This window comes from Oryza brachyantha, chromosome 5, assembly GCF_000231095.2.
Source record: "Oryza brachyantha chromosome 5, ObraRS2, whole genome shotgun sequence".
Taxonomy (NCBI): domain Eukaryota; kingdom Viridiplantae; phylum Streptophyta; class Magnoliopsida; order Poales; family Poaceae; genus Oryza; species Oryza brachyantha.
The window spans coordinates 17,332,008-17,358,127 of NC_023167.2; the positions used below are offsets into that span (position 1 = coordinate 17,332,008).

Here is a 26,120-nt window from a genome sequence, read left to right on the forward strand (position 1 = left end):
GGCGAAAAAGTCAAGAGTCCACGGGCTGTAGGCCTGTAGCCACCGATCTCGGGCCCTCGAATAATTTGCACAGCAAAGCAGTTGACCAGCTACAGTGAAAGTCAACACCAAGCCATGTGATGATCTCGTATATTTACCAGACAGTAGCAGGAATGCACGATCAGTTTTTTTTTTCAGGAAAAAAGAATTCCAGAGCCATTGAGCCGGATTGCCTGTGTAAATTCAGAATAGGCCCACTCGTCAGTGACAGACCGTCCATACACTGATACACATGCGACGAGCCGACGACGGCGCATGGCGATTGACAGGCGACGACTGCAGAAATGTGCTGACGTTGTTAAATTAATCTCGATGCAGATGTGATCAAAGAGATGGTTGTTACTTATTTATTGTCTAGGTTAAGACTGGCTATAAATTGAGCACGTCCGTAAGCATATATTATGCTTCAGTAGCTCGCTGCCTGCATGTGCGATGGAGCGTTTAACGCCGGGAACAATGGCGACACGGTCGTGGCTGCTTCTTCTCTGCTTCGCCGCCGCCGCCACCGCCGGTCTGCTCCAAGCGCATGCCCAGCCTGATAGCAACGGTACATACATCCCACCATGTCCGATCTTTCGAGTTCTGATCTGCAATTAGCTAGTGTGCCTCACAATGAAATCAATCGATATATATGCATGTAATATGCTAGTACTGTACTGTCACTATGCTTCGCTGCAGGTTTCATTAGCATAGACTGTGGCCTCCCGGGGAAGACGGGCTTCGCGGACGACAAGAGCACTCTATACTTCGTCGCCGACGACGGCTTCACCGACGGCGGCGCGTACCACAACATCTCGGCGGAGTACATCACGCCGGGGCTCGGCAAGCGCTACCACAGCCTGCGCAGCTTCCCCGACGGCACGCGCAACTGCTACACGCTCCGGTCGCTCGTGGCCGGGCTCAAGTACCTCGTCCGCGCCACCTTCATGTACGGCAACTACGACGGCCTCGGCAAGCCGCCCATCTTCGACGTCTACATCGGCGTCAACTTCTGGATGATGGTGAACATCTCCGACCCCGCCGGCTCGACGCTCCTGGAGGCCATCGTCGTCGTCCCGGACGACTTCGTGCAGGTCTGCCTGGTGAACACCGGCACCGGGACGCCGTTCATCTCCACGCTGGACCTCAGGCCTCTGGAGAAGAAGCTCTACCCGCAGGCGAACGAGACCCGGGGCCTGTCCTTGTTCGGCCGGTGGAACTTCGGCCCGACTTCTGATACTACGTTCATCAGGTCAGTATTTTTTACAGTGAACGCGTAAAATGATTGCACATCAATATATATTGAAAAAATCAGTAAAGAATTAACGATATTCATCTGAGTTGATTGCAGTAATTCTCAAATCGAGTTTTACTCCCATTCTTCCTTTTGTACCTCGAGGTACCGGTACCTCACGGTACCAAATCGTTTTTGATCGTTAGATCCAACAGTGCACATCCTAATTAGATAGATTCAATAATAAAAAACGATTTGGTACCTCATAAGTACAGAAGAAAAGGAACTCAAATCTATATCCTGCGTTGTACGTGACGAGGGGCAGTTAATTTACCAAATTACATGTACAATCGATCAATGGCTAGGTACCCCGATGATCCACACGACAGAGTGTGGCAGCCATGGGTCTCGCCCTCATTATGGACCGAGGTATCAACGACGAGGCCGGTGCGACACATCGACGAGGACGTATTCGACGCGCCGACGGCGGTGATGCAGACGGCGATCACGCCGCTCAACGGCTCAGGCAACATCGAGTTCGCCTGGGTACCCTACGTGCAGCCCAAGGACCCGTCGCCGGGGTACCTCGCCATCATGCACTTCTCCGAGCTGCAGCTCCGCAGCAGCAGCGCCGTGCGGGAGTTCTACATCAACCTGAACGGCAACATGGTGTTCAGCAAGGCTTACACGCCTCCCTACCTCTACGCCGACGCCATCTTCAACAGCGACCCCTTCCTGCGGTACACCCAGTACAACATCTCCATCAATGCCACCGCCAACTCGACGCTGCCACCGATGATCAACGCGATCGAGGTGTACTCCGTCTTCTCAACCGCCACCATCGGCACATACGGCCAGGACGGTATGTTCATAGACGGTAGCGTATTCTTCTGTTTATATTTACAATAAAATTTTTAATTTTTTAATCTTAAATTTGAAGTTGATTTTAGTATTTTTCATAGGAAGTTTTTAGCTTTGACTTTTGAACAATTTTATAGTCATTGAGAAAGTACAAGAAAATTCGGTAACTCTTGGTATTGTAGGTACTAGGAGATACCAAATTCTACATTAAAATTTTAGTACTTCTCAGTACCTACTCAAAGACCGTAAAATTGTTTTTGACTTTTAGATTGTTAAGAGAACATATATAAAAATTTTATTTATAAATTATTTTTCATTTGCAAATATGTTGAGAACATGATTACACATAAATGGGATGATGGTTTTTGCGTGTAAATGTAACAATTTTACCATCCTTGAGGAGGTACGAAGAGGTACCACTATTTTCTATGTAAAATTCAGTACATTTTATTACCTTAGGTACTAGAAGGTACTCTCTCCATATTTTTATGTATGACACCATTGACTTTTAGAATCACGTTTGACTATTCGTCTTATTCAAAATTTATATCCAAATATGCAAAATTATAATGCATAATTAAAGTTTATATAATAATAAATCATATTATAACAAAATAATTAATAATTATATAATTTTTTTGAATAAGACGAATGGTCAAACGTGGACATAAAAGTTAACGGCGTCATATAAAAAAAATATGGAGGGAGTACTAAATAAAAGAGTGGTACCTCATGTTACCTTCTCAAGGATGGGAAAAAAACTCTGATCGAAATCATATACGGGTGCACTTAACAGTTTCTGCCATGATGGCGATCAAGGAAAAGTATCTGGTGAAGAAGAACTGGAAGGGTGATCCGTGCGTTCCGAAGACGCTCGCGTGGGATAACTTGACCTGCAGCTATGACAGTTCCAAACCTGCAAGAATCACAAACATGTAAGTACAAACTCCGTCCATATTATTTTAGAGAATGGATTAAAACCCGGCAATTCAGTCTGACCATGTTCTCTTTGCAGAAATCTTTCCTCCAGTGGTTTGAGTGGTGAGATATCGTCCTCTTTTGCCAATCTCAACGCTCTTCAATACTTGTACGTTCTGAATCTACCATGTTAATTTATTAACCTATCTTTTGGAATTATGCATTAAAATTTGGAAAGTTTTGCTTCACATCTTGCAGGGATCTGTCGAACAACAATTTGTCCGGTTCAATTCCAGATGCACTTTCACAGTTAGCTTCATTAACAGTATTGTAAGTTTGGCCACTTGTGTAAAATTCTACCTGATTACTACCTACCACCGATTTGAGTAACTCACACTACATGTCATGTTCAGAGATTTGACAGGAAATCAATTCAGTGGATCGATTCCTGCTGGACTCCTCCAAAGAGTTCAAGATGGCACCTTAAATTTAAAGTAATTAAGTGCACCTATTCTTTTGGTTGCAATTAATTAATCATCTCCAATGAATGCCAAAACTTTGGGCCAATTTTAAACAAATTTGACTAAACAACCGCTTTCCTTTAACAGATACGGAAATAATCCAAACCTTTGCACCAACGGCAATTCATGCCAGCCACCCAATAAGAAGAGCAAGCTTGCCATCTACATAGCTGTTCCTGTAGTTCTTGTTGTGGTGATAGCATCGGTCACAATACTACTTTGCCTTCTGAGACGAAAAAAGCAAGGTCAGGCTTGTTACAACAACATAGCAGTTATCCACTCTATTTCTCTATCCTTGAACATTACTGATGCCAGTAGTTCCATTCTTTGCATACAAAGGATCAATGAACAATTCTGTAAAGCCACAAAACGAGACAACAACGAGCTATGTGACGACAAATGTTAGCCATGGGCATAGTTCATCCATGCAGCTTGAGAACCGTCGATTTACTTATAACGAACTGAAGAAGATAACGAACAACTTTCAGAGAGTGCTTGGCAAAGGAGGGTTTGCCGATGTCTTTGATGGCTTCTTGGAGGATGGCACTCAAGTGGCAGTCAAATTGTTAAGGTCTCAATCTTGCAAACAAGGCGATGCGGAATTCCTTGCAGAGGTAGGATTTCTTTAGCTGCAGTTGATCTTGCTATATTGAGATTTGCTCCAGTCCAACAAAAAGTACCTCGAGGTACCGGTACCTTAAGGTATCAAATCGTTTTCCACCATTGCATCTAGCTGAGTATGATGTGCATGGTTAGATCCTCTAACGATAAGAAATAATTTGGTACTGCGAGGTACCAGTACCTTAAGATATTTTTTATTGGACTGAAGCAAATTTCTGCTATATTATATAGAAATTTCAACGAAGAAAAATCTCCATGGGCATGATTAATTAATCAAGTTTCACTTGTTTAGGCTCAGATTTTAACTCGCATTCACCACAAGAACCTTGTTTCTATGATTGGTTACTGCAAGGATGAAAAATACAGGGCACTTGTCTATGAGTATATGTCAGAAGGAACACTTCATGAACATATTGCAGGTGCGTACAACGTACTTATGCTAGTTCATGATCAACTTCCAGGGTTAATTGTAATACTTCATTAGTTGGATTATTTTATAGGATCTCCAAATACTGTTCTCTACCTTTTTCCAGGTAAAAGAAACAATGGGAAATACTTAACCTGGAGTGAGAGGCTCCGAATTGCGTTGGAATCTGCTCAAGGCAAGTAATTAGAACTTCACTATATTCTTTAGGCTTTTACTTTACATTTTCTCTAGAAACTTAATGATCTACTGAGTTGTTTGGTTAATGGTCAGGGCTGGAATACCTACACAAAGGATGCAACCCGCCTCTTATTCACAGGGATGTAAAGGCAAGCAACATCTTATTGAATGCAAAGCTGGAGGCCAAGATTGCCGATTTTGGCTTGTCTAAGGCATTCAGTCCTGATAATGACACCCATGTATCCACGAGCAGGATTGTTGGCACTCATGGATATATGGATCCTGAGTATGTTAAACCATTTATCTTTCTCAATGCTATATTTAGTGTTTTTTTGCAGAAATAATGTGTAAAACTAAACAAACTAATTGAAATTTAGGTACCACGCAACAATGCAACCAACGATCAAAAGCGATGTCTACAGTTTTGGTGTTGTCCTACTGGAACTAGTCACGGGGAGGTCAGCTATCATGCATGATCCGGAGCCCATTAGCATCATCCATTGGGCACGACAACGTCTAGCACGCGGTAACATTGAAGGTGTAGTGGACGGACACATGCATGGTGACCACGATGTAAATGGTGTGTGGAAGGTCGCGGACATTGCACTCAAATGCACCGCGCAGGTTTCGGCACAAAGGCCCACTATGACCGATGTGGTGGCCCAGCTGCAAGAGTGCCTTCAGCTTGAGGACGGGCGACGTGCCATGAGTGATGCAAACAACTCCTATACTGGCAATAACAGCAATCCAAACTCAAGTTACAGCATGTATGCTACTGATCAATCCACTGATGTGAGTCAGAACAGTGGTACAATTGACATGGAGTATAATTTTGAAAGGATACCACCAACGGCCACTGGTCCTGCTGCACGATAATTTTGTTTGTCAATTCAGCTAAATGCCATTTTCCTCGAAGATTATCTCATGGAACTTTTAGATGATGTTGTTTTAAAGTAAGTGTAAATGTACAAATTTCATACACTCAAGATCCTCAATAAACCTTTTCTGTTTGGAACTTGGAACCAATGTACCTGTCTATGATTTGAGTAGCTCAATAAACCTAAGCTATTCTTCTAGAAGGAGCATTTTTCTTATCCTTAAAGATGTACCATGAAGTACCACTGTTTTCTATATAAAATTTGGTACCTTCTAGTATCTAAGTTACCAAGAGGTATCAAATTTTACATAGAAAACAGTAGTACCTCCTGATGCCTTCTCGAGGATGATAAAATTGCTCTTCTAGAAGATGAGTAATTTTACGGTTCTTGAGAAGGTACCGGGAGGTATCAAAATACTAAAATTTTGGTACCTCTTGGTACCTACTCAAGGACTGTAAAATTGCTCAGAAGAGAAACATCGATACACTCGGAAAGTATTCGATCTAAACCCTCGAGGTGATGTCCCCTCGTTTATTGCATGCTATCCAAATAGTCATAAAAAATTTAAAAAATAATTGTGAAGATAGATTAATATAATATATATCACTACACAAATATGCAAGTTCAAATATGACTTGTACAATCCATAACAAAAATAACAAATTGAACTCTGAATAATATACATATACTCACATTCATATTTGTTATTTTTTTATGGATTGTAGAAGTCATATTTAAACTTGTATGTTTGTGTAGTAATATAACTTATATTAATCTATCTTCACAATTTTTTTCAAATTTTTTAATGACTATTTAGATAACATGCAATAAACGAAGCGACATCTCCTTAAGGGTTTAAAATCCACTCCCCGATATACTCTTTATTCATAATGTCTGTACGACTTGGAATATAGCAACCGGAATCCAATTTTTCTATTTTTTTAAAAAATGCTAATTTGCTTCGTTGTTGGAAACAAATCTAGATGAGTAATTTTATAATCTTTGAGTAGGTACCATGAGGAACCAAAATTTTACACTAAAATTTTAATACCTCGTGATATCTTCTTAAGAACTGTAAAATTGGTAATCTAGATATCAAAATTTATGGTAGCTTAATAGGCTAGCATACAGTGCAAATTAAGAGATGGGTGAGGGTCAATATCGCACACATTGCATATCCGTCATGCATGTGCTTGAATGAAAATGCTGACATTTTCCTCCATTATTATAAAAGGGTGAGTGCTCAATGATAGACAAGAACTTTCTTCTTAGATATACTTCCTCCGGTCATGTATATATGTTGCCAGAGTACCAAAAGAATACTAGTTGGAGGAATTTTACGGTCCTTGAAATTGTACATTTACAGCAGAAGGCACTAGCTAGTCCAAGTAATTTTACATTCAAAATGTCAATTACACAGTTGCCTTTAAAAATTAAAGGCTGAAGTGACAAACTAGAGCAGCGGAAGCCCGATGGCCAGCCAAGCCGTTGACTGACTCCCAGCAAAGTCAACTACATGATCATCCATGTGATTTCTTGCTTCTGGCTATATATATAGGTTTATTACTGCAATTTGCACAGTGGAAAATGTATGTGGTCGTGGTCCACCACTCCAAAATCGAACTGAACAGCGGGATTGCCATGGTTATACCAGGCTAATCAATTGCCAGAGCCCCACTAATTAGCGCTCATTTGTCTATTTAACTTGTTCTTCTTCGCGACTTTGACCGTTCTGTGATGTGCAGGCTGTCCACAGGATGCGATTAGCGAATTTGTTAGCAGAGTCAATCTTTGATGCTTAATACATACACTTTGTCAATGTCAAGCCTGATTGCAACTGGTTGGTGGCATGCATGTGCGCAGAGCGCACGTAGCGGAATGGAGCGATCAACAATGGCTGCTCGGTGGTGGCTGCTTCTGCTGATTGGCCTCGCCGCCGCCGCCGCCGGCGTCGTTCGCGGCCAGGGAGGCGCGCCGGACACGACCGGTGAGCTTAGCTTTAAACCTCTATCGCTAACTCGGTTAATTTTGCGTGTATACGCATGCTGCTCATGCATCGGTCGTACGTACACGCAGGCTTCATCAACATAGACTGCGGCTTGCCGGAGAAGAGCCGCTACGTCGACGACGTCACCAAGCTGAAGTTCACCTCCGACGAGGCCTTCACCGACGGCGCCGGCACCATTCACAACGTCTCGGCGGATTACGCCACGGCGTCGACGACGACGGACAGGAGCCTGTACACCGTGCGGAGCTTCCCCGACGGCGCGCGCAACTGCTACACCCTCCCGTCCGTCGTGCCGGGGTCCAAGTACCTCGTCCGTGCCAGGTTCATGTACGGCAACTACGACGGCCTCAGCAAGCCCCCGGCGTTCGACCTCTACCTCGGCGTCAACTTCTGGCAGACGGTGACCGTGCCCTCCGCCGACTGGCTGGGGATCGCCGAAGTCATCGCCGTCGTCCCCGACGACTCGGTGCAGGTCTGCCTGGCGAACACCGGCGCCGGGACGCCGTTCATCTCCGGCCTGGACCTGAGGCCTCTGGCGAACTCGCTCTACCAGCAGGCCAACGCGACGCAGGGGCTGGTCCTCGTCGACCGGAGAAACTTCGGCGTGGGCGGGAACGCGACGGCGGGCGGGGTCAGGTACCCGGACGACACGTACGACCGCGTGTGGCTGCCGTGGAGCAACCCGCCGGCGGAGTGGTCGGACATCTCCACGACGGAGAAGGTCCAGAACACGATCGCCGGGCTGTTCGACGTGCCGTCCGTCGTGATGCAGACGGCCATCACGACGCGCAACTCCTCCAAGCCCATCCAGGTCTCGTGGGACACCCACCCCAACCATGACTACCCCGATCCCGGGTACGATTTCTGTTCCCAACCAAATCCTGAGCAGGGTTCACAGTTTCAGGATTGAAAGAAACGAATTTCCAAAATTTTGGACTTGATTTCTTAAACTTCAAGGTGTTTTCACTGAATTTGAACTTTTTTTTTGCTAAACTCCAACTGATTCGGTTTTTTTTTGGCACGGGCCAATTGGCAGACTCCAAATTTTGTTCCAAAATTTTAAATAGTTTACTTGTGGGGAATTTGACTTCATACAAAACCAGCCCTATAAACCTTTTACAGTTATAAGTACTAGGAGGTATCAAAATTTTAGTGCAAAATTTGGTATCTTCTGGAACATAGATACCAAAAGGTACCAAAATTTTAGTGCAAAATTTGGTACCTTCTCAAAAACTGTAAAATTGCTCTAAACCTAATGATTACTATTGTTATCGTGTTTTATGTCTAACGGTGTCGGCTAATTTGTAGGATGTTTTTTACCTTCTATGTCTCGGAGCTTGAGCTCCTGACCGGCAATGCCGTTCGCCAGTTCAACATCAGCGTCAACGGCATTATTTGGACGAAGCAGCCATACAAGCCGGTGTACCTCTCTACCGACAGCCTCTACAACGCAGCACCTCACCGGAGCTACAGCCGGTACAACTTTTCGCTATACGCCGCCGGAAACTCGACGCTGCCGCCGATCCTCAACGCCGTCGAGGTTTTCTCCGTCGTCTCCACAGGCAACGTTGGCACAGACGCTCAGGATGGTAAATTATTACCAAATCCGTTGATAACCTCTATCTTTTCTTATAATTATGTAGATTAAATTTTAAAGTTTATTTTGAGATTTTTTTAGTCTTTACTTATAGATCTAAAAACACATAAGTATAAGTCGTTTCGCTTAATATATGAGCATTTTTTCTATCCTTCTTAAAGGTACCACTATTTTCTATGTAAAATTTGGTATCTTTTTGTAACTTAGATACTAGAAGGTAATAAATTTTGAGCTTTTTATCATTCTTAAAAAGTACCTCAAGATATCAAGAATTTTAGTATAAATTTTTGTTACCTTAAGGTACAAAGTATCTCAAGGTACCACATTTTTTACAATAAAAAATATGTGGTACCTTGAGATACTTTTTTAAGGATGGTAAAAAATCTCCTAAATTTTATATAAAAAACAGTAGTATCTCCTGATACCTCCTCAAGGATGGTAAAATTACTCTTAATATATATTTTTTTTCCGCTTTTGCTATTGATCAAACGTTTGATTTTTTTTGTTTTTCTATCAAACACGTGCGCAATACATGGGGGAGGACGTGTGTAGTCTTTTTAACTTGGGTGCACGCCTTTAAATTAGAGCAATTTTACGGTCCTTGAGAAGGTATCATAAGGTACCAAAATTTTAGGTACCTCTCAGTACCTGCTCAAGGACTATTAAATTGATCTTCAAATTATCATTCAACAGTAGTGACCGGAGTTGATTGATGAAATTAAAATTTTTAAACATTTGATCACTGGGTGGACCCTATTATTCTACGTACATGACTTGATAATTACACTTCTTTATGTTGTGTTGCTGAAAAACCAATGCAGTTTCAGCCATCACTTCAATCAAGGCCAGGTATCAGGTGAAGAAGGGTTGGGCAGGTGATCCATGTGCTCCAAAAAATCTTGCTTGGAATGGGATAAGCTGTAGCTATGGCATTTCTACACCTCCAAGAATCACAAGCTTGTAAGTTTGAATTGAGTTTCTCGCACACACACAAAGAACATATGATTTTCAAAACAAAGCTGTCTAATCCATTGTTCATTTCTACAGAAATATGTCTTACTCTGGTTTAAGTGGCGATATATCGTCTTACTTCGCTAATCTAAAAGAAATCAAGTATTTGTAAGTGCATCTTAATCCATTTTCACGAAGATTTTAGCACTAAACTATGCACTTTACAAATGCCAGTTTTATTTCAGGGACTTGTCAAACAATAACTTGACAGGATCGATTCCTATTGTCCTTTCACAACTACAATTTCTCACAGTTCTGTAAGCATTCTGAACCATGTTGACATTAATCTTCCTAATAATTAGTATGACATTTTTTTGGAGTGTTCTTTGTTTTAGAATTTAAACTAGCATCATGGCCCGCACAGTCTGCGCGGGTAACTTCATTATGAAATTTCTTATATAATATTAACTATAGTTTTATATTATATTATAAAATATAAATATTAAAGTGGCAATATAGTTTTAAACTCAGACCTAGCTTTGATCAAACTTTTATATTTGATGCTCCACGTAAATTAAAACCGTGACTTCTTTTATATTATATTAATAATATAACAGATCTAAGAATAATACTACAATAGATCAAAATTGTATAAAATTTATGGCATAATATCTCTTCTTCCCCCCACCTCCTCCTCACATATCTTTCATATATATTAATTATTTCTGATTGTTCGTAACCTGTTCAAATAACATAGTGTTCACTTATAAAATAAATTAAATATTTTTAGGCATATGAGAAACTTTTTAAGTTTAATCTTGCACAATATCCTCGTAGGGATCGGAGTCGATAAAAAAAATTCCATCCTTCCAAAAAAACAATCCACGTTCGTTTTCTATAAAAAAATCACATTGTTTTTTCTCCTAAAGATCATGTTTTTTTCTCAGTGTCTGAACCATTCCTTCCAAAAAAAAAACTCCTTCTTTTTTTTCTTATTTTCTCTCGACTAATATGAGATTTTCTAGTCCGTGAGAGTGAACATGGGATTTTCTCCACACATATCTTTCAAATATATTAATTATTTCTGATTGTTCATAACCTGTTTCAAATAACATAGCGTTCACTTATTAAATAAATTAAATATTTTTAGGCATATGAGAAAACTTTTTTAGTTTAATCTTGCACAATATACTCGTAGGGATCGGAATCGATCAAAAAAATTTCATCCTTCCAGAAAACAATTCACGTTTGTTTTCTATAAAAAAATCACATTGTTTTTTCTTCTAAAGATCACGTTCTTTCCTCAGTGTCCGATCCAATCCTTCCAGAAAAAAAATTCCTTCTTTTTTTTCTCAGTGTCTGATCCAATCCTTCCAAAAAAAAAACTCGTTCTTTTTTTCTTATTTTCTCTCGATTAATGTGGGATTTTCTAGCCCATGAGAGCGAACGTGATGGCTCCTTTTTCTGTTATTTATATATATAATAGATTTTCCATCATCTTTCCTTTACCTTAAAAATATTACAGTAAGCATGTGCTATCAAAATCAAATGCTGATCTTAACGTTATGTTTTTCAGAGATTTGACAGGAAACCAGCTTAATGGATCAATCCCATCCGCTCTTCTGAAAAGAAGTCAAGATGGCGGCCTGACCCTATGGTTAAAAATCCCTAAGGTGCTTCCAATATTTCTTCTACACTTGATCAAAATTGTTTACAATTTCTTCTTTTTGATAGGTATGGCAACAATCCAAATCTTTGCAGCAACAGCAGTTCATGCCAGCTTCCACAAAAGAAGAGCAACTCTATGATTGCCGTCTATGTAGCTGTTCCAGTAGTGGTGATAGGAGCAGTAGCAGTACTACTTCTTTTCCTCATCAAGAAGAACGAAGGTAAACTTTGGCATTAAGAAACATCAACAATCAGCCTTCCTACCTATATTATCTTGAGAAATTTTGTTGTCTTTCAAAAAATTATATAGAGGTACTAAAATTTTACACTAAATATTTAAAAGTAACAATTTTTATATAAAAAATATGATATATCTCGGTAAGTTCTTATAGATGATAAAATCTCTACATGTAAATCTAAGCAAATAGATGCACTTGCTAGTGTAGTGGTAGGGTTGCGTGTTTTCAACCTTAATGTCTTGTTCTCAAAATGCTCACACTTTCTATTTGATTATTCGACACCAAAAGGTTCTCCTAATGCAAGCAAAAGTTATAATACTGGTTTATTTTTGCCTATTCAGCAAAGGGCAGTGTGAAGCCACATATCTTGGGGAGTGGCTTGCCGTCACACAGTCAGAATGGCAGTGAACATACGAGCTTGCAGCAACTGCACAACCGTCAGTTCACATACAAGGACTTGGCAGTCATAACGAACAACTTCCAGCGAGTTCTTGGAAGAGGAGGGTTTGGCCCCGTCTACGATGGCTTCCTGAAGGATGGTACTCATGTGGCAGTCAAGGTACGGGGTGAGTCTTCCGACCAAGGATACACTGAGTTCCTGTCAGAGGTAATTCTTGATTAAGATCAATGATGATAAAATTGTTCTCAAACAAATGATTAAAACTTGTTTCCAAAACGGCTCGGCAAAAAAAAAAAAAACTTGGTTCCAAAACTGAAAAGTGTCAATTTTCTCTGCTCAGGCTCAGACTTTAACGAAGATTCATCACAAGAATCTTGTCGCATTAATCGGTTACTGCAAAGAAGGGGATTATTTGGCACTTGTGTATGAGCACATGTCAGAAGGAACTCTCGAAGATAAGCTTAGAGGTTTGCTAGCTATGTCATTTACACTAATTAAGTATCCGGAGAAGTGATGAACTCTCCAAGATAAGCACTAGTGAAGAATATAACCATTTTTCATGAACATTTGAAATGTTTATTCCGAAATTCCAATACTGATGATCTCCTTTTTTAGAAGAATAATGACAATCTTCTGACCCACAGGCAAAGGTAGCAACACTAGATCGTTGACATGGAAGCAGAGGCTCCGTATTGTGTTGGACTCTGCACAAGGTACACATTCTCTGGCTTGGATCCTTGAGAAGTATCTTGATGTACAAAACATTTTAGTATAAAATTTTGGTATCTTAAGATACTAAATTTTTATACTAAAAAATATGATACATATGATATTTTTTTAAAGATGATAAAAAAGCTCTGGATTCTATTACCGGTGACCTTTAATCTGAGCTGCTCCCCATTTCAGAGAACCTTCTCTATATAGGTTGGACAAATATTGTCAAATGACAAGATCAAATATGTTTTCTTGCTATGTACATAATCCACACAGGACTAGAGTACCTACACAAGGCATGCAGCCCACGATTCGTACATAGGGATGTGAAGTCGTCGAACATCCTGTTGAATGCAAATTTTGAGGCCAAGGTTGCTGATTTTGGCTTGACAAAGGCTTTTAAATGCGACAACGACACACATGTATCCACAATCAGGGTGGTTGGCACACGCGGCTACCTTGCTCCAGAGTACGCGAGCCTTCCTATACAACTTACCATGTCTTTTTAGTTCTATTGATTTTATTGGGTATATGTTACAGATCGTATTAATATAACGATATGTTTCTTCTTGTATAGGTATGTCACAACTTACCTAGTTACAGAGAAAATAGATATATATAGCTTTGGCGTAGTGCTGTTAGAAGTGGTCACTGGACAACCACACATTTTAAAGTGCCCAGAACCTGTTAGTATTATCCAATGGACGCAACAACGCCTATCGCGAGGCAACATTGAGGATGTGGTGGACACACGTATGCAAGGTGATCACTATGACATCAATGGAGTCTGGAAAGTCGTGGATGTGGCACTCAAGTGTACTGCACAAGATGCCAAACAACGGCCCACGATGACCAATGTGGTGTCACAACTCAAAGAGTGCCTAGAACTTGAGGAAAATAGATTTAGAGAAGATTTAAGTGACACTTATGTGACAGGAAGCAGCATAGACCGGAACTCAAGTTATAGTACATATGCCACTGAGTTGAGCCAGGGAAGCACTACTTTTGAGATGGAGCATAATCTTAGGAAAATGCCTAAAAGGGATATTGGTCTACCCACACTGCGATGAATCCACTATGCCCATATATATTTCTAATTATTATTTCATGTAGTGATTTATGTGTTCTCTTATAATGTTATTCTTTGGAATAAGGAAGTACGTACAAAATGTATACAATTTCAAAGTATTATTGTGTTAAGTTGAAAATTTCAGGAAAAACTAATGGACAAGTTGCTCATAGTACCGCTTATCAGTCAATTCTTTTATATTTCCGTGTGGTTTCTCAAACAATTTGTATCATACTATGACGATCTAGTGCAACCTACCTTGATGCATCATGCCAAAACTTGGGTTAATTCATAACCAAATTTTATGGTTTTTATTAAGAGATTTGTTCCAGTCCAACAAAAAGTATCTCGAGGTACCGGTACCTCACGGTACCAAATCATTTCTGGTCATTGGATTTAACAATGCTCATACTGCTCAGCTAGATCTAATGGTGGGAAACGATTTAGTACCATGAGGTACTGGTATTTCGAGATACCTTTTTTCGCAAATCTCTTTTATTAAAATACTTTGAGCTACTAAATTTTTAGTCTAGAATTTTGGTACCTTCAGTTACTTATACCATTTTCAAGGATAAAGTTTTGATAAATTTTAAGTTCTTAAAATAGTATACGAAGGTTTTGGAAAATTTTACAGGTCTTAAATAAAACATCTCAAGGCATCAATTTTTTTTTTGCAATTTTGGTAACTCGAGGTATATAAAACTTGGAGTTAACAAATTCTTGGGCTTTCTTAACATCCTTGAAAAAATAACTTAAGGTACCGTATTTTTTATATAAAAATTTAGTATCTTGAGGTATCAGAATTTTATACTAAAATTTTTGGTATCTTAAGATACTTTTCAAGAATGATTAAAAACCTACATAAAAAATAATGATACCGTAAGATACCATTCCAAAAATGGTACGTAAAAATGCTCCTAAGTTTTATAATAGAAAATCGGTTATCTCATATTACATTCTCAAGCACAGTAAAGAACATTCTCAGAGAATGATAAATTTACCTAACTATGAAACATGTGGCATATGTATCTGTGACTTTATGATGAGACTCGATCAGTAAACAAGAAAATATGTCAGAGATGGATAAAATAAAATTTTAAATAATATAGGCGTGTTTATATGCCAGCTATTAAATACTTGTCGTGAGACAAATAGATATCAAACACAAAGTTGAAATTACTAAATATTGTTCAGCGTTTGACCATACGTCTTATTTGAAAATTTTTAAAAAATTAAAAAAAATAGTCACACGTAACTATTCATGATTTATCATCTAATAAAATAAAAATGTTAATTATAAAATTTTTTAAATAAGACGAAGAGTCTAACGTTATAGGTAAAAAGTAAAATATTGGTTTGTTTTGGGACGAAAGGAAGAAGTATGTCTCGGAGCCTGAGCTCCTGACTGGCAATGTTTGGACGAAGCAGCCATACAAGCCGGTGTATCTCTCTACCGACAGCCTCTACAACGGAGCACCTCACCGGAGCTACAGCCGGTACAACTTTTCGCTATACGCCGCCGGCCGGCAATATTTGTAGGGGAATTGGTCTGGTTGCACGACCATAAATACACTTTATCGGTTGCTACGGGTTATTTGTGTAGTGATTTATATGTGCTCTTTAACGACGACATTATACATTAGCTCGAGAAAGTAAATTGTAAAAAGATCAGATTGTTATTGTGCTAAATTGAAAGTTGGAGAAATAATTGGACAAGCTGTCTAATATATACTACGTACCACCTATAGGTCAACTCCATCGTATTTTCGTGCCATCTCTCAAGGTTCCTTAGACAATTTGTATCATAATATACCAATCTAGCACAACCTAAACCACTTCGATGCATCATTTTTAATTTTTCAAAAAGAAAAAAGAAAAACTTCGATGTGTCATGCCTACAATTGGGTTATATGAACAATTACCTGCGGGATTTCAATGAACAAGAAAAGATATCAGAGGTGTATAAAATAAAATTTAAATATTTATAGAGGTGTTTGTGTCAGTTATTAGATACTTGTCACGACAGCTTGCAGCAGCAAATGAGTACCTGTTGCTGTGTTTCTTATATCTTCCCCCGTCTTTTCAAATCTCCTGAATTTTCTCCCTATTGTTTCTTATCTATCTATTTACCGTTTACGTTTTCTTCGCTATAGATGGTTTAATCTTTTCATTTTAAATTGTTTTAACTCTAACAAGATATTCAGAGTAAGAGTCGATTAAATAGGGCGTTCAATCATTGTTTTCGCTAGGTTCATACAAAAATGTCAACCATGCAATGTCAATACGCTTATTTCATTACACAGCCTTAATTTCCCCCCACAATAAGCAAGAGTTAGTGGAGCAGCAGTACTTTGTGAAGCATACAACCCACTAATAACAGGGACACCTTCCTGTGTAAAAAAATGTGATTTGTCTCAAAAATGGGGAAGAAACGAGGAGAATATACATTCAATTATAGCATGAACAGCAAAGTGGCTAGCAGCTAACGAGCTGTCATTGTTGTCAACTCGCTGACGATTAACTCAGCTCTCATTATTGTCAACTCTGACCATTCCTCTCGTTTGGCACTATTAAGTATTGAGTATTGACAGAGTCATTGGCATTGAAGGGGTGGCCAATGACTCAATGAGAGCCAGAGCGTGGCTCGCTCATCAGTGAAATGGGCACCACTCGTATAGGATCATTATTCCAGGGACAATGACTCAATTTATTTACCTCTGTTCCATGTTTAGTTAAAGGCTGCCTACATGGCTATTTATTGGGGCACCAAGAGTTAAATATGCTCATATGACCTCCAGCTCATTGGAGCGATCAACGGCGAGAGCAATGGCGGCGCGGTTGTGGCTGCGCATCCTCTGCATCGCCGTGGCCACCGGCGGCGTTCTTCAAGCTCGTGCGCAACCAGACCTCAAAGGTACATGTACAAAAGGAACGATGGGAGTAAAGCTCTACATATGATCCATTTCATCCACCCTTTCGATCTGCACGCTCACACTGTGCACACAGTTTAGAACTTTGGATAGCCAAGATAGTAATTAAACGATGAGCATTATTTAGCACTACATGGTAGCAATGCATTGTGCATATATTCAGAGTTCAGAGTTTGCATGCAATGCAGGTTTCATCAGCATAGACTGTGGGATTGAGGCGAAGACAGGCTACGTGGACGACATGACCACCCTGTCCTATGTCCCGGACGACGGCTTCACCGACGGCGCCGGCACGAACCACAACATCTCGGTCGAGTACATGACGCCCTCCATCTCCAAACGGTACCACAACCTGCGCAGCTTCCCCGACGGCGCGCGCAGCTGCTACACGCTCCGGTCGCTCGTGCCGGGGCTCAAGTACCTCATCCGCGCCGTCTTCATGTACGGCAACTACGACGGCCTCAACAAGCTGCCCGTGTTCGACCTCTACATCGGCGTCGACTTCTTGACGACGGTGAACATCACGCGGCCTGACGGCGCGGCGCTTGAGGAGGCCATCGTCGTCGTGCCGGACGACTTCGTGCAGGTCTGCCTAGTGAACACCGGCGCCGGGACGCCGTTCATCTCCGGACTGGACCTGAGGCCTCTCAAGAGCACGCTCTACCCGCAGGTCACCGAGACGCAGGGCCTGTCCCTGTTCGGCCGCTGGAACTTTGGCCCCACTAGTAATACCGAAATCATCAGGTCAGTATAGACTATAGAGGATGCTAAATCCTTATGGATAATGCCAGTGAATCTAGATCTATATTGATATATGAGTATGATTAGGTACCCCGAGGATCCACACGACAGAGTATGGTTGCCTTGGATCAACCCCACTGACTGGGCTGTTATATCAACGACACTGACAGTGCAACACATAGAAAACGACATATTTGAGGCGCCGTCATCGGTCATGCGGACAGCGATTACACCGCGCAATGCCTCCGCTAACCTCCAGTTCAGCTGGGAGGCCTACACGCAGCCCAAGGACCCGGTGCCGGGGTACATTGCCAATTTTCACTTTGCGGAGTTGCAGCTCCTCCCCAGCAACGCTGTGCGAGAATTCCGCATCAACCTCAACGGCAGGCCAGTGTACAATGAGAGCTACAAACCGACATACCTCTACACAGACGCCATCTTCAACAGGAAACCCTTCCTACGGTATCTCATGTACAACATCTCCATCAACGCCACCGCTAACTCGACGTTGCCACCGATCATCAACGCCGTCGAGGTGTTCTCCATCATCCCCACAACCAGTGTTGGCACGGACTCCCATGACGGTATGTGTAGTAATGAAATGTTCAAAATATCCCTCTTTTTTATTACCTCTGCTCACCAACTGAGACAATTAATACAGAACATCCAGGTACTTTGCTCATTTTGCTCTGACTGGAAAATTCAAGAAATACTACCTTCAATTTTCTTTTTAATGAGTAAATACCCCATAACATAGGGCGTTGTGATACCTTTGCCCCCAAACATGAGATTTTATAGTATTTACTCTTTTTAATATGTGACTTCATTGATTTTTTTAAAAAACTTTAAACGACATATTTACTCAGCTAGAGCGGAGGCCCGCACATATGCAAGGACCTCTTATTTAATTGTTCATATATTTCATTATCAAAGGTATGAATATTTAATATTGTTTGATTTCAAACTTTGTGTTATTTCTCTATTTGGGATTGATTTGAACATTTTTTGATTGGTTTTGTTGAAAATACCCTCAGAAGAATGAGTTATACAATTAATTTACTTAAAAGTGCGAACCTATGACAAAAATACTCATCCTGCTCAACTAGATCAAATGGTGGGAAACAATTTAGAACCGTGAGATACCGGTACATCGATGTACTTTTTGTGGACCAGAGCAAATCTCTTTTCTCTTTTGTTTTCATGATTGCGACAATTTCAAGTCTTTCTTCTCAAATTTAAGAAAACACCAATCATTGCTAGGGGAAAAATAAATTTATTTTGAAATAAAAATTACAACTCTATTGATATAAATAGCATGATTAGAATAGAAGTATAAACCACATGAATATTTAATAGATATACTTTAGTTTGACAAATTTGGTGTTTCAACATTTTGAATATCTGTCATTTCTCATAATTGAAGTAAAGCTCATTACTCATATATACCTTTGGTGTTGTTTCCTCATCGCTTGATGCCATTTCCATTACTTGTAGATGGCTTATAATTATCCTTTGTCTTAATTTCCTGTCTGGTGGCAGATATATCATTTGATCTGAGCTAGTTAATTAATGTAATGCATTAGGCTTTGGTTTGGCAATTGTGACTCAACAATTGGTGGATATATAGGATTAGCTTATGTTATTCCGGTGTTACCTTAGTAGGTCTGACCCTATATATTAATGAGTTTTTAAAGCAATAATGTAATTAAGTTTATGCTACATATGGATCTTTGGTTAATTTTTTTGACGGGGTAAAATATAAATATGGGAAGTTAATTTGTTCGTTTTTAATATGTAGTTCCACTGTGTCACTGTAAGTAAAGTATGATAATAATATTTTGTTCCGATGACGTGCAAAGGTTGAACATCCAATGATAATCAGCATATTCTTTTATATAAGTTAAAATATTACCTATATGGATCTTGAACTGTTATTGTGGAGAAACAAGTATTCAATTTGTTAATATTCACACATATAATTTAATGTTTATGGTTATTTGAATATGGTAAAAAAATGTAAGCAATCTCAACTAACTTAGCAAAAACAAAAGAAGCGTGGAGAGGGCATAGCAGCCCGTGCAAGGGTGAGGGGTAGGGGGAGGAGGAAGTGCATGCGCGTAGTATAGTTGGCCAAAGGCTTGAGCCTGATAACCCGGTGTACGGCACGAGATTTCGGCATGGCGCGGTCTGACTGTTGCCGTGCCTATACCGGTGGACCGTGCCTAGGCTGATGTCTCGGCATGGCACGATCCAAATATCAGGAAGAAAAAAATAGACGAGAGCGTTAAAATATACTTAGTATAGATATATAAGGTATGGCTCAAAGAGTTGAGAAATGTAAAATAGATTTATTCTAACATATAAGAGACATGCCAAAAGAGATATGGGAGATAAAATAGACTTTTTCTAAGGAGGAGCACATTGGGAGTCCATGCCTTTGGGACAGTCTGGCACGGGTTGAGTCTTATTCGGTCGTGCCTAGACCATTTATGCAGCAAGTGGACAAGTATGACCCCACCCAACTTAGCGTGTAGGTCGAGCCATGCCAACCCGACTAATCTTAGGCCTGAGCCTGATCCTGCCAGACCCATGGCAGGCCGGGCAGCCGTTTGGCCATCTATACATGTAGGTAAGACTTAAGAGATGGTGTCATCTGTAACATCGATAATGTCTATTATTATTAGGTCCAATGATTTAAATGAAAATTGATTAGGTCCAGTGATTTAAATGAAAATTGATGGTTAGATGTTTTGTTTATTTTAGAATTTATAATTTTTTTAAAATTTATTAGAGTGTTACACTCCATAACACTTAATGGGCTTTTAGTATATAATAGAGACAAATTACTTAGTTAAGCACAGTGAAAATAATATCGCTAGGGATACTATGGAAAGTATTTTTGGTGTGTCTTGTATGGCTGTGATCTATTTGCATAAATATCTCTAGAAAAGATGAATGGCAAAATAAATTACAAAAGTCAACTACGCTATATGTTGAAAAAAGATAGATACAACAGCTTTATTTCAGGATGGTGTATAACATATAAGAGTAAAGGACGGGACGATGGTTCAATAGTTCAAGCTTATTACTTAAAAAAATGTTGGCCCCATTTAACAGCTTCTGCCATGATGGAGATCAAGGCAAAATATGAGATGAAAAAGAACTGGGTGGGTGATCCGTGCGTTCCTAATACACTTGCTTGGGATAGGTTGACCTGCAGCTATTCCAGTTCCAGCCGTCCAAGAATCACAAGCCTGTAAGTAGTTCAGTTCAGATATGTACCGACTAATCTTCACAACAAAATCTGTACGTGCAATGAGACTGATATACGTATACTCGCTCTGCAGAAATATGTCCTCAAGTGGTCTTACTGGTGATATATCATCTTCCTTCACGAGTCTCAAGGCAGTCCAATACTTGTACGCTCTAAGTTCTTAAGTTATTTGGGGTGGTATTTTGTCATCAATATGATTACAAAAACTGGGTATTTTGCAGGAATTTGTCAAACAACAATTTGACAGGCTCAATTCCAGATGCCCTTTCACAATTACCTTCATTGACAGTCTTGTAAGTAAAACACCATTTTGTCAAGATTTGCCCTATTAATTCCAGTTTCTACATGTCCCCTTGTTGTCGCATACTTATACTATATGATTTCGTTTAGAGATTTGACAGGAAACCAGCTCAGTGGATCAATCCCATATGGACTTCTCAAAAGAATTCAAGATGGCTCCCTAGATCTAAGGTCAGCACAAACCGCCAGCTCAAAAGCACACCGATTATGACAAAAGCATATTGCTGGTGACATTTAAATCTCAGTAATAAGATGCACTTAAAAACTCTTCATTTTTTTTGGTAGATACGGAAATAATCCAAATCTATGCACCAATGGCAATTCATGCCAGCTTGCCGAAAGGAAGAACAAGCTAGTGATCTACATAGTCGTTCCCATAGTTCTGGTTGTGGTGATAGTATCAATAGCAGTAATATTCTTTTGTCTAAGAACAAGAAGACCAGGTGAGGCTTTGCACAAATACATCTGTTGTGTGGTTTATCGATAGCTAGCTACGCACATTCATGAACAAAACTAATCACCCATTTCATGCATCCTTTGCATATGAAGGACCAGTAAGCAATTCCATAGGGCCACAAAATGAGAAGAAGGCCAATGCGCCGAAAAATGGTGACCAGATGCATAGTTCATTACCACGGCTTGAGAACCGTCGGTTCACATACCAGGAACTAGAGATGATGACGAACAACTTCCAACAAGAGCTAGGAAGGGGAGGGTTTGGGTGTGTCTATGATGGGTTCTTGGAGGATCACACTCGAGTGGCAGTCAAGTTGATGTTTAAGAACTCCCAGCAAGGAGATAAGGAGTTTCTTGCAGAGGTATCTATAGTTCTCTTTTGACTATAGTTGGGGATTTTTCTAGAGTGAAATTTGAAAGTTGCAACTAATCGCTCAGGCACAGATTTTAACCCGGATTCATCATAAGAATCTTGTCTCCATGATTGGATACAGCAAGGATGGGGATAACATGGCACTTGTTTATGAGTACATGCCAGAAGGAACACTACATGAACACATTGCAGGTACCTAAAATATTTAGGTTCTACATGCATGGTATGCTACAATAGTTTCAAATTTGCATAAAAAAGATATAGCAAAGGAGAATTATGAGTTGTTAGTATTTTTACTTTTATTTGTTCTTTAGGATCATGTGAAATGCTTTTGGTTGATCAAAAATAAACTTCTTTCACTTTACCTACAATAGAAAATAGCAACAGGAGATTCTTACCCTGGAGACAGCGGCTCCTGATCGCACTAGAATCTGCACAAGGCAAGTAATGTTAAACTAATGCTACTATTGCTTATCTTGAAGATTTTATTTTGTTTAAAACAGGATTGAATTGATATCGTGATGTATAGGGTTGGAGTATCTACATAAAGGCTGCAACCCACCTCTCATCCATAGGGATGTGAAGACAACCAACATTCTATTGAATGCAATGTTGGAGGCCAAGATTGCTGACTTTGGCTTGTCCAAGGCTTTCAATCAAAACAATGATACTCATGTTTCCACGAACACACTTGTCGGCACACCTGGATATGTTGACCCAGAGTTTGTAACTCCATCTGCCTTATTTTGATCTTCCAAATGTGTCGCATTGTGTTTTTCTAGTGCAAGTGATAAGATGCATTATGTTGACTGAACATGTAGGTACTTAATGACAATGCAGCCTACAACCAAGAGTGATGTTTATAGCTTCGGTATTGTGTTGTTGGAGTTGGTCACAGGGAAATCAGCCCTCCTAAAGGATCTAGATAACACTAGCATCATCCAATGGGTGGAGCAGCACTTGGTACGAGGCAACATCGAGGATGTGGTAGATGCACGCATGCATGGAGACCATGACATAAACAGCGTGTGGAAGGCTATAGACATCGCACTCAAGTGCACCATGCAAGAGTCAGCACGACGACCCACAATGACTGATGTAGTGGCATTGTTGCAGGAGTGCATCGAGCTTGAGAACAAATGTTCCAAATATGGCAACATGACCAGCCACTTTTACACCACCAACAGCGAGAACCACCACTCAAGTTATAATATGTACAATGTTGACCAATCCACAAATGTGATTCAGAGTGATGATGCATTTGAGGTCAGGCATGACATTGCAAGGGTTTCAATGGACATTGGTCCTGTTGCACGATGAAGTTATTTTGTTTTCTTATTCGTCAAAGATGTCCATTGTGTTTGATGGGTATTGGTCGTATGCCATAATACTGTGGCGAGAAATACTTCTTTTTCCTATTTTAAATAAAATTGTGTTCGTCAAGTGTTTTTTTAGGGCTACAAACTCTCTCATGATGTTATTTTTCAGAGCAAGCACTTTAAAATATCCAATTAAAGGCTTTTGATTGTAACATAAATATACAGTGTATCTTCTATTATCATCGACGAAGAGAGTATATTTGTAGTATATTAAATATGTGATATCCCACAGACATGCACATATCCCAACGGGAATACCACCTACCACATTATATAGAAACAGAAACTTGGAATAGGTATATAATCCAAAGAAAATAAGAAAGGAATCTCATAGATGGAAAGATATATTCCTACTTAGGCCCGACTAGGAATGGTCAGATTTATATCCTACCTTGCCTTCTTAGTTTTACTTGGACAAGAAGAACACCTAAGTATATAAATACAAGGCCTCCAAGAAGAGGGTAGAGGAGGAACATAGCCAAAATAACCCAAAAAGAAGGATGGGAAGGGAACATAAGTCAAGATAATCCAAAAGAGAGATAATACAAGTCACACGTTCAATCTCATTGAGTCGATATTGGAAGATCCCGAAGACAGGTAGACACTAACCACCATATGCGAGTTCTATGCCAATATCATAGTAGACTTGATTAGGGTTTCTACCCCCATACTTTGCACTCATGAGATTGATATGGTGTAAAACATTAGCCTCTGGACCTACATGAATAGGGTTATTACATGCTAAGAAGCTCGTAAATGTACAAAATTCTTGGTGTCCCTTACTCGCATTGCATATCCATTTGCATTATCATATACTAGCCTTACCTAATACAAACAACACACAAGTACACCATATATGCATAAATACCGTAATTGGACATCGACCCTTCAATATCTCTTTTATTTAATTTATTCAATATGATCAATTCATTGATATCATTGTAATTCTAGCATGGACTATATCAATATGCATCTTCTCCGTTTCAAAATAACTTTATTTTTCACCACTCTCATAAATATGTATCTCCTCGATGGTTTGTTAAACGATCATGCATGCACTTCCACTAGTTCTAGATATATATAACTTACTATACCAGGAAGCATGAAAATTCATGTTATTCTCATACAGGAGAGAATCGATCTTGCACATCAATCGGACGGCCCGACACGTCAAATAGCATACAAGTAGCCTGTACCCGTGGTATACAGTAACGTATGGCACGTACATAGGTGCAGGCAGGTTGGTAAACCATGTTTGCTCAATAGAGCTGAACTGTAAGCCATGCGTTGCCACTGTCTTTCACGTCTCAACTACTGGAGTAGTAGTCAGCATCAGCAAGAGTCCAGCATCCCAGCTGAGCTGAACAAATGGTACCGTTGGCCATCACGAAAGCGTTGTCGGATGGTATTGGTACCACACCACCACGGTCTCCTTTCCCCTGGATGCATGCACCCCCGTTAAGATATTTCCACCAGCCAATAAGGTGGCGGATTGAACTCCCCAACATCGCACCCACAGATAAAAGCGGCCCCGGCTCTGAATCCACCTTTTCAGAAGCTTCAGAGCCGCTCAAGAACCCCGCATGTCATCCAGGCAAAGCAGCAGTAGTACCAACCACTAGGGCCTTGTCGTGACAGAAGAAAGCGAAGCTGAAACGGGGGGAGGAGGAAAAAAAAAGTAACGCAAGTTGCAGCCCAACTTGGTGGCCGAACAATGGGAACTCGCCACCTGAACGCAACCGGGATCGGCCGTGCCGCACGCAAAGCGACGGCACCCCCGCAACGTTGCGCCTGCGACGCGGGGCGGGGGGAAGCGAGAGCGAAGCTGGTGTGCCGAAACCGTGGTCGCAGCGCGCGTGGGTGGGAGGGCGAGCGAGCGAGACCACGAGAGATCCGGTGGAAAGGGTGGCTGCCGACTTGGACTTCCCCGCATCGGTCGCGCGCCAACGTGGTGCCGCGGGGCGAGCCGCGCGTGGGCTGCGGAGTCAAAGGGGGTGGGAGTGGCACCCGTTGTTTTTCCCCCAAATCCCGCGGCGTTTCGTTTTCAGGTCTGGGCTGGCTGTCCGGCCCGGCGAGGCTGATCTGATCGGATCCGGATCGGATAGCTCTTGCGCGCGCTCTCGACTAGTCATGCGTCCGTTCGGTCCGTGGTCCTTCGCTTGATCTTAGCCGCAAAAGCCAGGCCGCGTCGCGTCGACGAGTCCTATCGGATTACTACGCACGAACCGACCGATATTTCAGCTGAAACCGCCAACTGAATCGGTTGTAATCTGTGTGTGATTCTGTGAATGAATTTAGTCTTGTGGATAATGATTAGCAGTTAAATTGACTCTCTAGCAAGCAAAATTTGTGCACTCCCTGTTATC

General features: G+C 40.7%; 3 protein-coding genes across 3 annotated transcripts; all 3 read left to right on the forward strand.

Annotated features, from left to right (window-relative positions):
- Positions 1 to 471: 471 nt before the first annotated feature.
- On the forward strand, positions 472 to 5,847 carry LOC102713083 (putative leucine-rich repeat receptor-like protein kinase At2g19210). The gene is made up of 13 exons (XM_040524265.1): positions 472 to 586; positions 718 to 1,270; positions 1,618 to 2,114; positions 2,910 to 3,048; positions 3,129 to 3,200; positions 3,290 to 3,361; positions 3,445 to 3,525; positions 3,640 to 3,797; positions 3,892 to 4,166; positions 4,466 to 4,592; positions 4,707 to 4,775; positions 4,871 to 5,063; positions 5,155 to 5,847. Exons 1-13 carry the CDS (start codon positions 472 to 474, stop codon positions 5,651 to 5,653), a joined length of 2,850 nt encoding a protein of 949 aa, XP_040380199.1. The 3' UTR covers positions 5,654 to 5,847.
- Positions 5,848 to 7,518: 1,671 nt separating this feature from the next.
- Positions 7,519 to 14,440, forward strand: LOC102713362 (putative leucine-rich repeat receptor-like serine/threonine-protein kinase At2g19230). The gene is made up of 13 exons (XM_006654611.3): positions 7,519 to 7,642; positions 7,732 to 8,518; positions 8,972 to 9,252; positions 10,082 to 10,220; positions 10,308 to 10,379; positions 10,457 to 10,528; positions 11,788 to 11,868; positions 11,946 to 12,100; positions 12,460 to 12,725; positions 12,859 to 12,985; positions 13,163 to 13,231; positions 13,509 to 13,701; positions 13,810 to 14,440. The coding sequence occupies exons 1-13, from the start codon at positions 7,534 to 7,536 to the stop codon at positions 14,300 to 14,302; spliced, it is 2,844 nt and encodes a 947-aa protein (XP_006654674.1). The 5' UTR covers positions 7,519 to 7,533; the 3' UTR covers positions 14,303 to 14,440.
- Positions 14,441 to 17,088: 2,648 nt separating this feature from the next.
- On the forward strand, positions 17,089 to 23,695 carry LOC102705258 (putative leucine-rich repeat receptor-like protein kinase At2g19210). Its single transcript, XM_006655440.2, has 13 exons — positions 17,089 to 17,215; positions 17,420 to 17,975; positions 18,060 to 18,556; positions 21,090 to 21,228; positions 21,320 to 21,391; positions 21,468 to 21,539; positions 21,637 to 21,717; positions 21,832 to 21,989; positions 22,096 to 22,364; positions 22,441 to 22,570; positions 22,750 to 22,815; positions 22,905 to 23,097; positions 23,197 to 23,695. The coding sequence occupies exons 1-13, from the start codon at positions 17,089 to 17,091 to the stop codon at positions 23,693 to 23,695; spliced, it is 2,859 nt and encodes a 952-aa protein (XP_006655503.2).
- The last annotated feature ends 2,425 nt before the right edge of the window (positions 23,696 to 26,120 follow it).